This window comes from Verruconis gallopava (genome assembly GCF_000836295.1).
Source record: "Verruconis gallopava strain CBS 43764 unplaced genomic scaffold supercont1.17, whole genome shotgun sequence".
In the NCBI taxonomy this organism is placed as follows: domain Eukaryota; kingdom Fungi; phylum Ascomycota; class Dothideomycetes; order Venturiales; family Sympoventuriaceae; genus Verruconis; species Verruconis gallopava.
Genome location: NW_015622153.1, coordinates 169,180 through 182,519, shown reverse-complemented (window position 1 = coordinate 182,519; position 13,340 = coordinate 169,180). Strand labels below are relative to the sequence as shown.

The 13,340-nt window shown below is 50.2% G+C and overlaps 6 protein-coding genes across 6 annotated transcripts; 2 read left to right on the top strand and 4 right to left on the bottom strand.

Moving 5' to 3' along the window:
• Positions 1-1,125: 1,125 nt before the first annotated feature.
• On the top strand, positions 1,126-2,575 carry PV09_05471 (uncharacterized protein). Its single transcript, XM_016358980.1, has 3 exons — positions 1,126-1,302; positions 1,353-2,138; positions 2,196-2,575. Exons 1-3 carry the CDS (start codon positions 1,255-1,257, stop codon positions 2,466-2,468), a joined length of 1,107 nt encoding a protein of 368 aa, XP_016213119.1. The 5' UTR covers positions 1,126-1,254; the 3' UTR covers positions 2,469-2,575.
• On the bottom strand, positions 2,566-5,378 carry PV09_05470 (uncharacterized protein). Its single transcript, XM_016358979.1, has 4 exons — positions 5,243-5,378; positions 4,625-5,189; positions 3,067-4,572; positions 2,566-3,008 (listed from the first exon to the last, which is right to left on the bottom strand). Exons 1-4 carry the CDS (start codon positions 5,317-5,319, stop codon positions 2,760-2,762), a joined length of 2,397 nt encoding a protein of 798 aa, XP_016213118.1. The 5' UTR covers positions 5,320-5,378; the 3' UTR covers positions 2,566-2,759.
• A 706-nt stretch (positions 5,379-6,084) lies between these two features.
• PV09_05469 (uncharacterized protein) lies at positions 6,085-7,929 on the bottom strand. The gene has a single exon (XM_016358978.1). The coding sequence runs from the start codon at positions 7,703-7,705 to the stop codon at positions 6,668-6,670; it is 1,038 nt and encodes a 345-aa protein (XP_016213117.1). The 5' UTR covers positions 7,706-7,929; the 3' UTR covers positions 6,085-6,667.
• A 54-nt stretch (positions 7,930-7,983) lies between these two features.
• On the bottom strand, positions 7,984-10,213 carry PV09_05468 (uncharacterized protein). Its single transcript, XM_016358977.1, has 2 exons — positions 9,372-10,213; positions 7,984-9,317 (listed from the first exon to the last, which is right to left on the bottom strand). Exons 1-2 carry the CDS (start codon positions 9,646-9,648, stop codon positions 8,257-8,259), a joined length of 1,338 nt encoding a protein of 445 aa, XP_016213116.1. The 5' UTR covers positions 9,649-10,213; the 3' UTR covers positions 7,984-8,256.
• Positions 10,214-11,103: 890 nt separating this feature from the next.
• Positions 11,104-12,228, top strand: PV09_05467 (uncharacterized protein). The gene has a single exon (XM_016358976.1). The coding sequence runs from the start codon at positions 11,323-11,325 to the stop codon at positions 11,842-11,844; it is 522 nt and encodes a 173-aa protein (XP_016213115.1). The 5' UTR covers positions 11,104-11,322; the 3' UTR covers positions 11,845-12,228.
• Positions 11,843-13,011, bottom strand: PV09_05466 (uncharacterized protein). The gene is made up of 2 exons (XM_016358975.1): positions 12,527-13,011; positions 11,843-12,449 (listed from the first exon to the last, which is right to left on the bottom strand). The coding sequence occupies exons 1-2, from the start codon at positions 12,801-12,803 to the stop codon at positions 12,004-12,006; spliced, it is 723 nt and encodes a 240-aa protein (XP_016213114.1). The 5' UTR covers positions 12,804-13,011; the 3' UTR covers positions 11,843-12,003.
• Positions 13,012-13,340: the final 329 nt, after the last annotated feature.

Below are 13,340 nucleotides of genomic sequence, written 5' to 3'. Positions count from 1 at the left end.
ACTGATCAATCCGGATTATACAAATGTGATTATGCGCTTGGGCTGCTTTAAGGTCTCAATGCATTCTAACAAACACCTTACACGGTGGCAATGTGAGGCGGTACATGGCTAACTCGAAAACTTCGCCCGAAGAAAGCATTTTAATATCCGTGCTAACAATGGCCCCTCTGCAATAGACACACACTTCGAGAACATATCCTAAACGTGGCGATGACCTGCCCGCACTGGTTGCCCTACTTTGTGGCAATTTGACGCTTCATACTAGTCGCCAGTAGAGTCGATGTAACGAGCACGGTACCGCGAGTGGACAACTGCTTAGAGCATGATAGACCAAGCAGCGACCTCAGAAGTGGAATGACTGGTTCTGCCTTAGCAGGCACATGATTTGACCGCACGTAACTTCCGGTATACACTCTGAATGATGACGTACTAAGCTGTTTTTTAACGAAGCAACGGCTAGAAATATCAATATAGCGCTCAGATCAGGGTTATGTGGTAATATAATTATAACATTCAGTAATCCATTGGCTTGATTTTCACATTGCTTACTGCGCTTGCAGCCGTGTGAGTTAATGCTTCTCAGCAAACAAAACTAGATTAGGTATTCCGTGGACTCTGTAGAAGAAATTTATAAAAGATATCGTGGAAACGAATTTACAAACGATAAGATCTATCCCAAGATTAGAGTTCATGTGCCACCACAAAAGGTGTCCGTCCCATCTGGGCGAGATAGACAATATGTCTTCGCCATCATCAAGCTTCGAACACAAGGACTTGGACAAGTTTTTCTTTGGAGAAACAAGCACTTGATTCCAAGCACCGTTGTCCTCCAATCAATCCTCAGTTTCTTTGTCATACCAAAAGGTGCAAATCAGTGCTCACGAAAAGCTACCCGCTGCAGGTAGACGCCTTTTGATGTGGGCAAATCAAAGCTCCAAATCTCCGCTTTGACTCTTAAAGCCGTCTATTCGTGCATTTCACCATGATAGCTCAAATTTGTTTTCTGCCACTCCGTTGGGACGAGCTGCAAGGATGGACCAATTCGAGGTTGTAGGAGCTTAGCTATGATGACATGGCCCACAGTACGATGCTTCTTTTGGCTCTCGCCTGACAGCATCGTTTTGACAAAAATGATTGTTAGAACTAGGATGAAGAGACGACTGTAAAGCTGACCACTTGGATTAAGCAAATATCCTCACAATTGAGTTTATTTGATTTGAGCCTCAAAGATCGTTTCTGACATTGGTGGAAAACATGACGAAAGATATTCCAGAACAAATGCTTGCAGCTCAAGTGATTGAGGTAGGCAAAGGACCCAGATATCTCGCAACACTGGTTGTAATCATGTGCAGTTCAATCAACCTTATAAAGTTCACCAAGTTCCTACTCCCAAAAATTTAGGACCTAAGGACGTCCTGGTCAAAATTGCCGTTGCTTCATTTTGTCACACAGACAGCATGGTGGCTAAGGGCATCATGAAGTCTCAACTTCCCATCACTGGATCACACGAAGGCTCGGGAACGGTTGTTGCAGTGGGATCCGAAGTTACCAAGTTTAAGGAAGGCGATCGCGTGATGTGTGGGATCCCATACCAACCATGCGGCCAGTGCGTGGATTGCAAGGGACCTGAGAAGTATCGACAGTACTGCGTAAACGTCGGAGGGCTCAAAGGAGTTACAAGCGATGGCTATTTCGCAGAATACGCGGTGGTTGATGAGGAATTCAGCGTGAAGTTACCGGACGAAGTCAGCTTTGAAACAGCAGCACCATTGGCATGCGCAGGTATCACGGTGTGGCGTGCTGTACTTGCATCGGAACTAAACGCGGGTCAATGGCTCGCCATTGTTGGCTCAGGTGGTGGGCTTGGACATCTTTGTATCCAATTTGCGAAGGCTCGAGGCTTGAAGGTCATTGGGATTGATGCGAGAGACGAAGGCCTTGTGCTTAGCAAGAAATCTGGAGCCGACGTCGTAATCGACGCCAGGAGAGGCGATGAAGAGGTGTTAAAGGAGGTCCAAAGAGTCACTGGAGAGACCCAAGGTGCCGAAGTAACAATAACGTTGACAGAGGCCAAAAATGCTTCGGCGATGGCTTGTGCTGTGACTAAAATGCATGGGAAGATGATTCAGGTTGCCCAGGTACGTCGTATCACACAACAACATAAATTTCCTAGCTGAAGACCAAGAAAAACACAGCCCGATAATGTGATCATCCCCTTTCGTGAGCTTGTTTTCCGCGACATTCGAATCGTAGGAACTCTGATTAGTTCGCCGGCCGAGGCAGAGAAAATGTTAGATGCTGTGGCGAAGAATAAAATCACCGTTGCAACGAATAGATTTGACGGCCTGGACAAGCTCCCTGAGCTTACTGAGCTTGCCCACAGCGGAAAGATGTCAGGCAAGGCTCAGATCATCGTCGACCAAGAGCAAATCAAAAGGCAGCGGAAATCTGGACTTGAACTAGTGTAGCAATATATCGAGAATGTAAGTGAGATGTTGCAACCGGACCGGCGCGGATCGCTGAATAGATGAGGCTTCCAGATCTTATATAGGGCGTATAGTGTGTAGCGAAAAACGTGTTCAATATTCAATGACTCATTCGTCAGACTTTGTTCATGATATTGATGATCCTCGAGAGAATTCATTAATGCAAAACGTGCTCAACGTCCTTTTCCCAGGAGCGAGGCTGGACATCCCCCAAACACCCTGAACCCAATTGTCCTGACTGTGCAGCATAACATTATATCGTACAACAGCTTCTCAATCCGCCATGGACACAATCTCCGCAGTAGGATCCTTTCTAATGGTCAGATCTGTCCACTGGTCGTCATTCTGGATCACGAGGCCTTTCTCGTTCGCTAGATGTAGAACACAAATGAAACAATACGACGTCGATATATCCGCCATGGCTTGCTTCGGATACACACTCTGGAGGTTGTTAATGACGTCGGTAAATTTCAGGGACCCATCCTCTGCCTTGGGAACGGGCGCAGGAGCGGGCTTGTCAGACTGTAGTCACCTGTCAGTTTGAAACTTTAATCGACATCAGGAAGACCCGGTCCCTTACCTCTTCGTATGCAAGGCCACGCCAAATTTCCTCCTTCAGCCGCCGTACATCAACCTTTTTGGCCACGCGCGCATATTGGACATACTCCGGTCGCAACCGTCGACTCTGCGTCACAAGCTGCTGTCCAAACGCGCCTTCTTGGGATCCTGGCGGTGCATTTGCTATTGCATCGAGATCCATAGGCTCGCCTCCTTCAGCCGGCGGCGAGAAGTGATCTCTTGCATCTGCAAATTCATCCACGTCGTCATCATCCATGGCACCTGCAAATGGTAGACCGTCGTCCTGGAAGAAGTCTGCGTCGTAATTGCCTCTGGCTTCGTCGTCGGCTTGTGAGGCGGCATTGTCTTGCTGCTTCGCCCAGTAATTTTCGTCGATCTCACCTTCAGGTACTTGACCGACTGCTCTTGACGGATTCGAACTTGATCCAGATCCTGCCTTTCTAGAACCCATCATCGCTTTCGGCTTCAGGAACAATCTGAGCAGCTGCCGTGAATTGAAATGCTTGTCATCTGGCAGCAAATTCCTGGTCTTGGTATGCCATTCCTTCTTTGGCAACGTGATAACCGAATTCGATGACGCAGGCGTGTAAAGAGCATCCGCGAGCGCTTGAGACATTGGTGCCATGAAGTCGATCTCGAACGGCTCTTTCTCCTTCCGCTTCGTTGCTGGCGTATTTGCTGCTTTAGCCGCATCCTTCACCCTTCTAATTTTCCAGTGTTCCGGGCCGGCCCAATTCTTCGACAGCGCCTTGTCGAAGTAATTGAGAATGTTTTCTTGTTCATCATCCTGGTGATGCCGTAATGAGACCGCGTATTGTGACTTGTCGGGGTCAAAACCCCCGACTTCACCAGGATTCTCATCGCTTTCCTCTTCCATCGTAGTGATGTTGTGCACACGCATCTGCGGCTCAAGTGCTGCCTCCTTGGCCCATGCATCTCCGCCTTCGCCAAATCCAATGCCTTCGGCCATGTCGAAGCCTCCAAGGCCCGCATCGTCGTCGTCAAATGCGTTGTTGCCATCCAAGAACACACCGGAGTCGTCACCAGGTGCAGAGTGTGAGTCCTGTGATTTATCTTGTTTCCAGTCCTCTGATGCCTTTAGGAAAGGCAGGTCTAGCGAGCCATTGGCGTCGCCGAGATCGAAGCCTCTCAGCGAGGGACATATTTCTTGCTCGTCTAGGCGTGAAAGGTCGGGGAAGAATTTCGCTGCTAGAGAGCCAATATCAATGTCAGCAACCTCGTCCTGAGCGTGCGCTTCCTCCTCCGACACGTTGTCTTCCGGTCTTCTATCGGAAGAAGATTCTTGGGCATCGTCGCTACTGTCAAAGACTATTCGCCCGTTTTCATCTATACCCAAATGATTGAGCAGAAGGCCTTTCGCTCCCCCCTCGTCGAAATCTGCTGATGCTTTCTTGAACAAAGGATCTACAGAGAACTCGAGTTCCATCTTCTTGAGTTGCAGCTGAGAAAAGGACGTAGCAAGTGTCGCTTCTGCAACTCTTTGCGTCTATTCGTTTGCTTAGCCATCGCAACAGCTCGATTTCTTCTGCACCACTTACTCTCTTCTTCCGCTTCTTGACACCGCCCTCGCCGTCCTCCTCTTCACCATCCTCATCCTCGTCATCTCCGTGTTCTTCACCATCCTCCTTACTCTTTTTATTGCCACTATCTGCCAGTCCACTTAACAGCTTGCCGGTTTCTGTGGCCACACTGTCCACGCGGTTCGTGTATATCTTCACGCAGCCGTCAAGTGTGCAGCTGGCCTTTTGGAAGTTGACACCGTCGCCTTCTTTCAATAACGACATGTCATGGAAGTAGTCAATGAGTGCAAAGTTCCACGAATTGGTCGCGTTGATCTTGTTGTCCGTAGCCATCTTCATCCATTCCTCAAAGTTGGCGAGGATAGGCACACGTTTCATGGGTGTCACTGCAGCACCTCCTACTTCAGGCATGCCATCAACGTCGTTTTGAGCCGGTGTATGGGGACTTGCGCCAGGTCCAAGTGACTTTCGTTTCCGTAACGGTGTTGCGGCTGCTTTGATCTGATTGAGTTGTGCCTCATCGTGTGCTTTGCGCGACTGCAATCTGTTTGCTTTCTCTTGTCGGTCATCGTTGAGAGGAATCCTTATGAGTTGTTAGCAGTTGTTTTGCCAGCTGCGTGCATTAGGAAGGCGAACCGCATTGGCGTCTTTGCGGGTGTGGAAGCGGAGCCGGAGAAGACGCGCGAACGCGGCGCGTTAGAAACTCGCGGCATTTTGGGCAAAAAATTCGTTGCTGCCCTTATAAGTGATGTCGCGCGGAGTATGCGTGTTGCTTTCTTTGTCGCATATGGTGGAGTTGCAATGTTGACATTGGTAAACAATGAAACTGAGGCCACAAGGCTCAAAAGGCAGGGGGTTACGGTGTTGCGATTTCTTGTGGACTTGCCAAGGCTGTGACATCCACCAGCGAACCTTGCGAGTTTGTTGTTCAAGCCCAATGACTATTCTCGCCCGAGATGAAATCTTGACCAAACATTAGGTAAAATGGGTTGGTGCGTGTTTAAATATTGCATAGGACGTGATATAGAATAAAGCCTCTCAGTCCACCGAACGCTCTGCTGTCTACTGTGCATCGTAATAGCCTTATTGCTAAATATAGTGGCAAGCTTCCTTCTTTCCACTCCCTTTTTATGCCTAGAAGCCATCTTAAAAAATATCCTTATCACTTTAATCCTAGTGGATAGCGCTATAGTCGCTTTGCTAGAAAGACTTCGGAGATCTTTCCCTAGCTGCCATACATGACTCATTACACCGACGCAACGTGAGCTGAATACATTGAATTGGCTCAAGTGTGTATCTTATAATCGATTCGGTACGGAGAAATCTTGCTGCTTAAGGTAAGAGGCGATGTGAGACTCTTTTTATGCAATCGAGAGCGTTTCCGTCTCGGTCTAGAACAGTTTTAAGAGCTGGCACGTCGACAAGAATGGTGAGAGCACAATGCTATATTTGATTAGAGGAACATTCGAAACCGAACACCCAAGGACAATTCCAGAACACGAAAAGAAGTTGTTGGCAATAAGAACATTCTAAGATTCTTCGCATTTAAATTTCCAACCTCTGCTCGTCATCCTAACGTCCACATCCAGGCGGAGACCATCCATAACTTTAGTCAAGATACAGGGACAGTGATTACCGCAACCTAGCTTATACGAAACAAATCCTGCAGATCTTGCTTTGGAAACCTTGAATCCCTGACTTCAAAATAGGAAAAAGGTTAATTTTTATCGTCCAATTATCACGCAAAGATAGTCAACACAACCCTGTTGGCTTGAAAGCTTCCTTGTGAGCTGTGAGCAGTCTTCACCAAGACCAACATCCATCTGACGTCCGAAATGCTCTTTCTGATGGGAAGAAAGCTGAATGAAAAACTTTCCATGAAACCTGTGTATTTTCATGGATCCACATAGCCCGCTCATTCGCAAAGAAGGTCACCCAGAATCGCAAACTCATATGCCGTATGTTTCTCTGACACGTGGGCAGATCAACAAGAGTCTAAGTGCAGCTAGCGAGGAAGAAAAATGGCGCTCAGTTAGGCTGAGCCGAGTTGGAAGACTCCTATCATTTTCTTCGCAGAAAAGAGCTCCACCGACCTAGCACGAAACCCAACGCTGTACATGCCAGAAAATGAGGCACATACAGCGTCCAGGAAGCATGATCTTCCACGGTAACCGCCCTGACGACCGGGCGAGGTCTCTTCCTGATGTCCCAAAAGTACTCCCTTGCCAAGTCGTCCTTGGCGTCTTTCAGCATCTGAAAAGCACGTGTGGAAGCCTCGCTGTCGCCCTGGTCCAACGGCACGGCAACGTTGAGTCCGAACACGTTTTCTCTTCTCTTCTTCGTCCCAGCGCTCTCGCCCCGCAGATCCACGGGCCCCAGCCAGTCATTAAGCGTCTCGTCCGGGAGCGTGCCCAACCACAGTGCCATCCACATTTCCAGCAGGTTAAGCACCAGGTCCGACCGCGTGTTCTCGCGCAGCTGCGCGAGCACCACGTACGTGTCGCCGGCGCTGCGGTCCACCGCGAAGTTGTGCAGGCTTGGGTGGTCGCGCCTGTACCGGAAGTCGTCGTGCTGGCGTTTGATCCGCGCCGCCAGGTTGAACGCCTGGCCCACGTACAGGCGTGTGGTGCCATCGGAAAACTCGACGACGTGCAGGTACACCGCGCGACCGAAATAGCCTGTATCTCCGCCCACGGCCTTGAGCGCCTCGACGTCTCTGCGCACGTCGACGCGGCGGCTGTGCGAAGACTTCGGCGTCGCCCGAGCACTCAGATCCCAGACTTCCTTTCGGACGCACCGCTCGAGCAGCTGGACCAAGCCCTCGCCTTCGGCTGAAACGAATGCACCGTATCGCGCGTAATGGCGACTCGTCGGCTGCTTAATGTCGTCCAGCAATCTTTGCAGGATCGCCGAGGGAGGAGCATTGTGCAGCGACACTCCCGGCGGTACTGTCATGGCTACATGTTGCAGTGTTCGCTCCTGAAGTGGCCGGCCGAATGTGCTTGGAGAAGTTGTGTCCGCATCCCCCACTTGGTGCCGTCTCGACTCTGGAGTTCCAGGTGACGGAGAGCTTCCTGAGATTGGAAAGGCGTTGCTCATTGTCACATCCACGATGAAACGCCGAAGTGCACTGTTATTTTTGCCGCTGGGTTTATGGTAAGTGAAACGATGAGATCGTATCGACTAGAACTAGTTGCAGACATTAGCTCATGAAGATTTTGTCACTTTTCGAGGCGTAGGCAGCTGTTCGTCACACAAGAGATGATTGGTGGTGAATGCGACTGGAGAGTTTGGTGAGTTGTATGATGCAGGCAGAAACCGGCGGCCTGGGACGAATGATCACCGTTAGCGTTTCCAAGCAAGGCCAGATGCTTGGACAACAGAATTCGATCAGATGTATTTGCTGGTAGCGAGTGCTTATTTATTCTGCCTGAACTAATGTTTAAGTGCGAAACACTGCTCTAATTAACACTGTTTTTAAGAAAACTAACACTAACTGAACAGATCTATTTTTTTTTATTTTATTTCTTAAGGCTTCCTCCATCTCACTTGTATAAAAATTTTTTTCCTCGCCGAGAGAACAGAAATGACTTCTATAATGCGCTAAGTAAAAGTTCTGAAAGCCTCTCCTTATTCTTTAACATTACGCTTCACATTTGGGCAAGCAATGCAGCCGCCCCGTTGTCACTGCAAACATAAACAACATCATGCTTGTCAGTGAATCCGTTGAACCTCGTTGCTGAGCACTTCGTATATGCACCCATATCTTCGAAGTAGAGCCAATCTCCCATGTCCAGAACCTCATGAAAGGTTGTGCGTTCAGAGATGACGTCGATGCCGTCGCATGTAGGACCCCAAATAGAGTATTCTGTGGCATTTGGAGTGTCGTACCCACTGGTTGTAACACCGTGAAGAAACCGGTCTCCGCACTTTAGAATGCGCGGAACTGGGTGCTGGTGATCAAAGATGATCGACGAGAAGTTGCCATAAACTCCGTCATTCATGTACAACATGTAGGAAGTGGTGTCCAACGTAGGATCGACAACTGTACGACGAGAAGTGACCAGGCATGCCAAAGTGAAAGCTGTGGAAACGTAAAAGCGACCTGGTTCACCGATGATGCGGATGTGGGGAGGGAAGTATTCATCCAGCGCAGCAGATAGCACAGCTGCCATGGACTCGAAAGTCTCGTTGCAATATCCACCACCCACATCGAGCGTGTGCATGTTGAATCCGTACTCGACGGCTTGATCGAACACATGGCGTGCATCCTTGACAGCCTTAAGGAAGGCATTTGGATCGCTGGCGCCAGAACCTACATGGAACGCCACACCCACCACATTCAGCTCTAGGGTTTTGGCAAGCTCCAGCAAATCCTTCGTCGCGTCCAGTGGAGCGCCAAACTTCATGCTCAAGCGACACAAACTGGCAGAGTCATCCGTTTGGATGCGCAGAAAGAGGTCAGCGTCCGGACAAAACTTCTTCGTCTTGTAAAGCTCTTCAGCATTGTCGAAGGTGACCTGCTTGACACCCATCTTGTTGGCATACTTGAGGTGTGAGCTGATCTTGCATGGTTGGGCGAAGATGATGCGAGCCGGATCGATGCCCATTCCCAGAACTTGTTCGATCTCGGCCTTCGAAGCGCAGTCAAAGCCTGTACCAAGGGCAGCGAGCAGACGCAGGACTTGAGGGTCAGGGTTGCACTTGACAGCTGATGCAAGTTAGCTATACCCGAGGATTTAAAACTAATGGCATGGTGGCTCACCATAGTGTGGCTTGACACGCCCAAGGTTGAGCTTCCAGCGCAAGTGCTGGCGATAGACCTCCCCGAGGTCAGCTACGAAGAAAGCATCTTCTTCACCTGCATCGCAGGTGTCCGGGTTGATGGCATCAATGCGCTGTTTCAGCGCCTGTCCGATCAGTTGGTGCGCGGTTGGGTTCTTAACGCCATGGCTAGGATCGACTGGTGCGAGATGTTTAACCGGTGTACTGGTTAAAAGATTGGTACTAGTTTCGTAATTGTCGATAGCGGAAGGTGCCATTCCACGCCCAAACACAGAATATGTTTGGACTGATTGGTATCAGGTAGTGGGCCGAGCTGTGTACAGCGATGTTAAGGCGGTCGGAAAGGCTCGTAATTCAAGCTCAGTTGTGGACGAGTCCTCCTCGACTCTTCCCCGGTTAGAGGAAGAAGTCCAGGTAGCGTCCTATGCGGCAGCTGAGAGGGTGCGGATTCTGGGATCGCGTCTGAGTTTAGGTACGTGTAAAGGAACTGCTGTTCAACGTTGCGAGGGACCAAGCGAGGTGTGTTGTTGTGGGCGAAGGAGCCAGCGGCTTTGCAAGATTGTCGTGGCGGTGAAAGTAGGCAGTAGTCGACCTCGGGATGCAGGGTGAAGAGCTTGAAGGGTTGGAGAAAAGGTGGAAAAAGCCGGACGCGTGGTTCTTCCTCTCACAAACGACTCGGGACAAGCGATGTAATTTTGGAGTTTTGTGAAAGGTAGAAATGGTGGAGTGCGGGGAGTATAGAAGAAGGTTAAAATTCTTGTGCACACGCCTCGGCCAGGAACGGGAGAAGCGATTGATCCATGACGCAGCACAGGCCACAAGACGGACGGGCGCAGGCCCAAAAAATGCGCAAACCTTTTTCGAGGTGGATGGGTGCCATTATTTGTGGAGCTCGACACACGCAAACTCAGTCTCACAGAGACGCAAGCGTTCATGAACTCATGCCCTCGTCCCTAGCAGCTCTTGCAGGTTGAAACGTGTTTCGTTCTGCCACCGCTGGCTCGTGATCTCGTGTCTGACTATTGCTTTGGCGCAGCGGATCCAGCCGCGTTGTAACTCGTTCAAGCAGTAAGCCTCCTGTCCCAGCAGCCGTGAGCCGGAATTAGCACGCGACGCATATGGATCAAAACGATCGAATCGAACGTCGTCAAGGCCTGGCCATGGTTGACAGCCCAGGGCTTTCATAGGTTGATCAGTCATGCTGTTGCAGCCGACCCTCGTCAAGGCCCTCAGGATTCTTTACGGGCGTCGTCGTGCTTTGTGGCCAGCTGTTGCATCAGGCACTCTTGAGAGACGCAATGCAAAGCGTTGTGGCTCTCTTCATAGTTGTAGACCAAACATGCGGCTGAATTCGATTCGGCTGCGCCGAAGGAGACTTTCGCTTTGATGCCTAACGTGTGACGTTGAGGACTCGCTCGGTTTTGAGCAGCAGGAGAGCACAGCAGAATCAGCCTGACGCGCTTGAGAGTGATAGAGACCTGGTCCTTGCATGCCGCCAGCGTTTGCGTTGAGATTTGTTTGAGGCTGCAGCTGTCACATGCAAGATCCTTTTTCGAGCGTGTTTAATTTGTCGAGAGGAGAGTGTGTGGCGTATGGCATGTGGCTGGTGCATTGTGACTGGTGCGCAGCCCAAGCAGGCAGGTCCGGGGGAGACCCTATGACGTAGTTTATCGTCGGTCACACTTGCCCAACATCTGCCAAGTACGTCACATAGCAGCATGTCTCTGGTGAGGCGAGAGAATATTCCAGCAGTAAAGACAGGCATTGAGATGACGTGCTATATAAGCAGTGTGATCCTGAAGTGCGCAAGAAATTGAATCCCCCACATTGTTCTTCCCGCAACTGCCAATTTCTCTTGCAAATAATCTACATTGCATCCAGCACATCTCCAGTCACACTTCTTTTGCTTAAATACAAACACTGCAATAAACATGTCTGACGGAAACAAGAACTCAACATCCACGCTACAGTCCTACATCGACTCTGCGTCCGCTACTGTGTCGAGCGCCATCAGTTCCATCACAGGCAACGCAGCCGATCAAGCAAAGGCTGACCAAAAGAAGGCGGAGGCGCAAGCAGAATCCGACCTCTCTCACGCGGGCGCAAACCTAGGACCGGTCTCCGTATCTGCGTCAGGAGTTGCAGCAAACGACCCCAATCGCTCGGCTGGATCTTGGAACCAGACGATCGGCGCCGGCAAGGAGTTCGTCGGAGGTCTCATTGGAGCTGAGGGGCTGAAAAATGAAGGCATCAAGCAGAACCAGGAGGGCAAAGCCCAGGAAGCGCAGGGCCAATTGAATGATCTAAGTTCGGGCATTGCAGACCGTGCTAAGGGAGCTGTGGGCGGCGCCATTGCAGGTCTGACTGGCGATACCGCTGAGCAGGAGAGACGCCAGCTGCAGCACGACCAGGGCAAGACACTGCAGCGCGGCGTCGAGGCCGATCTGCAGTAGCAAGCCTCGTGAAGAAGGGATTCAGGGCGATTTGTTAGCGTGATTAAGCTTGGATTGATGAATTTCCTTTGTTCATGATACCACTCACGAATCTCTTCATCGCATGCAGTCGAGTAGGCAGTAAGACTAGCAAGCAACACCATAATGTCCCCACAAAAGCTAAGCAGGACCAGAAAACATCTTTTTAAACTCGACATGTATGATCCCACTTCCTTCAAACATTGCTCTTCGCTTTCCAAGCACATCCACAGGTCTCAGGCCCAATTCCTTGACAAAAACATCCATGCCTTTTACAACTTCGGCGTGCTCCCGAGTGGCCCTCCACTTCCAGTGATCATCCACACTATCATATCCAAAAACACCAGTAAAGACGGTCGTATTGTCCACCTCGGCCATCTCGGGTTTGACCATCCATATGTGTCCTGTGGCCGCTCCTTTAGCCTTTCCCACCGTGATGACAGGGTGCTGGCTCATATCTACGTCTCCAATGATTTTCTGCATGACAACGTGCTCAGTGGCGTTCTTATCAGGCAAGCTGAAGAAGCCAAACTCAGTCACATTGGCGGCCATCGCCGCCGAAATGTCATGTTTGAACGTCGTCAGAACTGTCGTTTTTCGGGTTTTACGTTAGCCTTCGTGAAGATCTTTCCTCCTTCGCAGGCAGGGAAACAAAAACACCGACCTATGAATGGCTCCAAGCCAGCTTGCAAGTCTACGACGCTTTCAAAGGAGTCCTTGATCTTGTAGGCCCTTGGATCAGACGCCCAGGCTACCACGTCGGCTTTTTCGCGCCATTCAAGGACGAAACAGTGTATCCTTCGGTCTTCCGTGACCTGACCCAGATAGGCGTTCTTGAATCCGGGTCGCGTGGCGAGCGCCGCTTCTGCCTCTGCAATCGAGGGTCGGGGATCAGAACCGGATTTCGCAGGATAGAAAATAATCTCTGCCACTGAGGCCATGATGCCGTGTGATGGTGGTTGCTTTGTCAGCACTATGAAGCCTGCAAGCGCGGACGCGACCTCTCCCGCTGGAGCTTGTCAAGTGCACGTTCAGTTGGCTGGCAGCCTACGTCCTTACGAATTGGTGCGATGGTGTCCCACCATTTATACGCTGTGGACACCTACCTGCCAGTGAGCCTACTGTACAGGGCTAAGGTTTCAAACGAAGATCAATATCGTTCAAGGTGCATGCTGGTTGGAGCTGAAGACCAAAAGGCGAGATGTGGACCCACTTTCTGACACGACGAACATGCAAGCCGACAGCGTTTCTGACGGACAACAAAATGTTGAGCACAAGAAGAAAACTCGCTTTTGGCAATAACCCGCCTGATCTCAGCTCTCAGACTCTATCTCGATGCATCGTTTTGGGGCCTCGTGTCAGGTGATCTAACCTTTTCGGCCCCTTTTCTTTATGATCTGCTTTTCGTTTTCAAGTGATGAATTAATTTCCCTTTCAACAAAGAGATCCACGAGAAACTCGGAATTGCGTAGCATGCA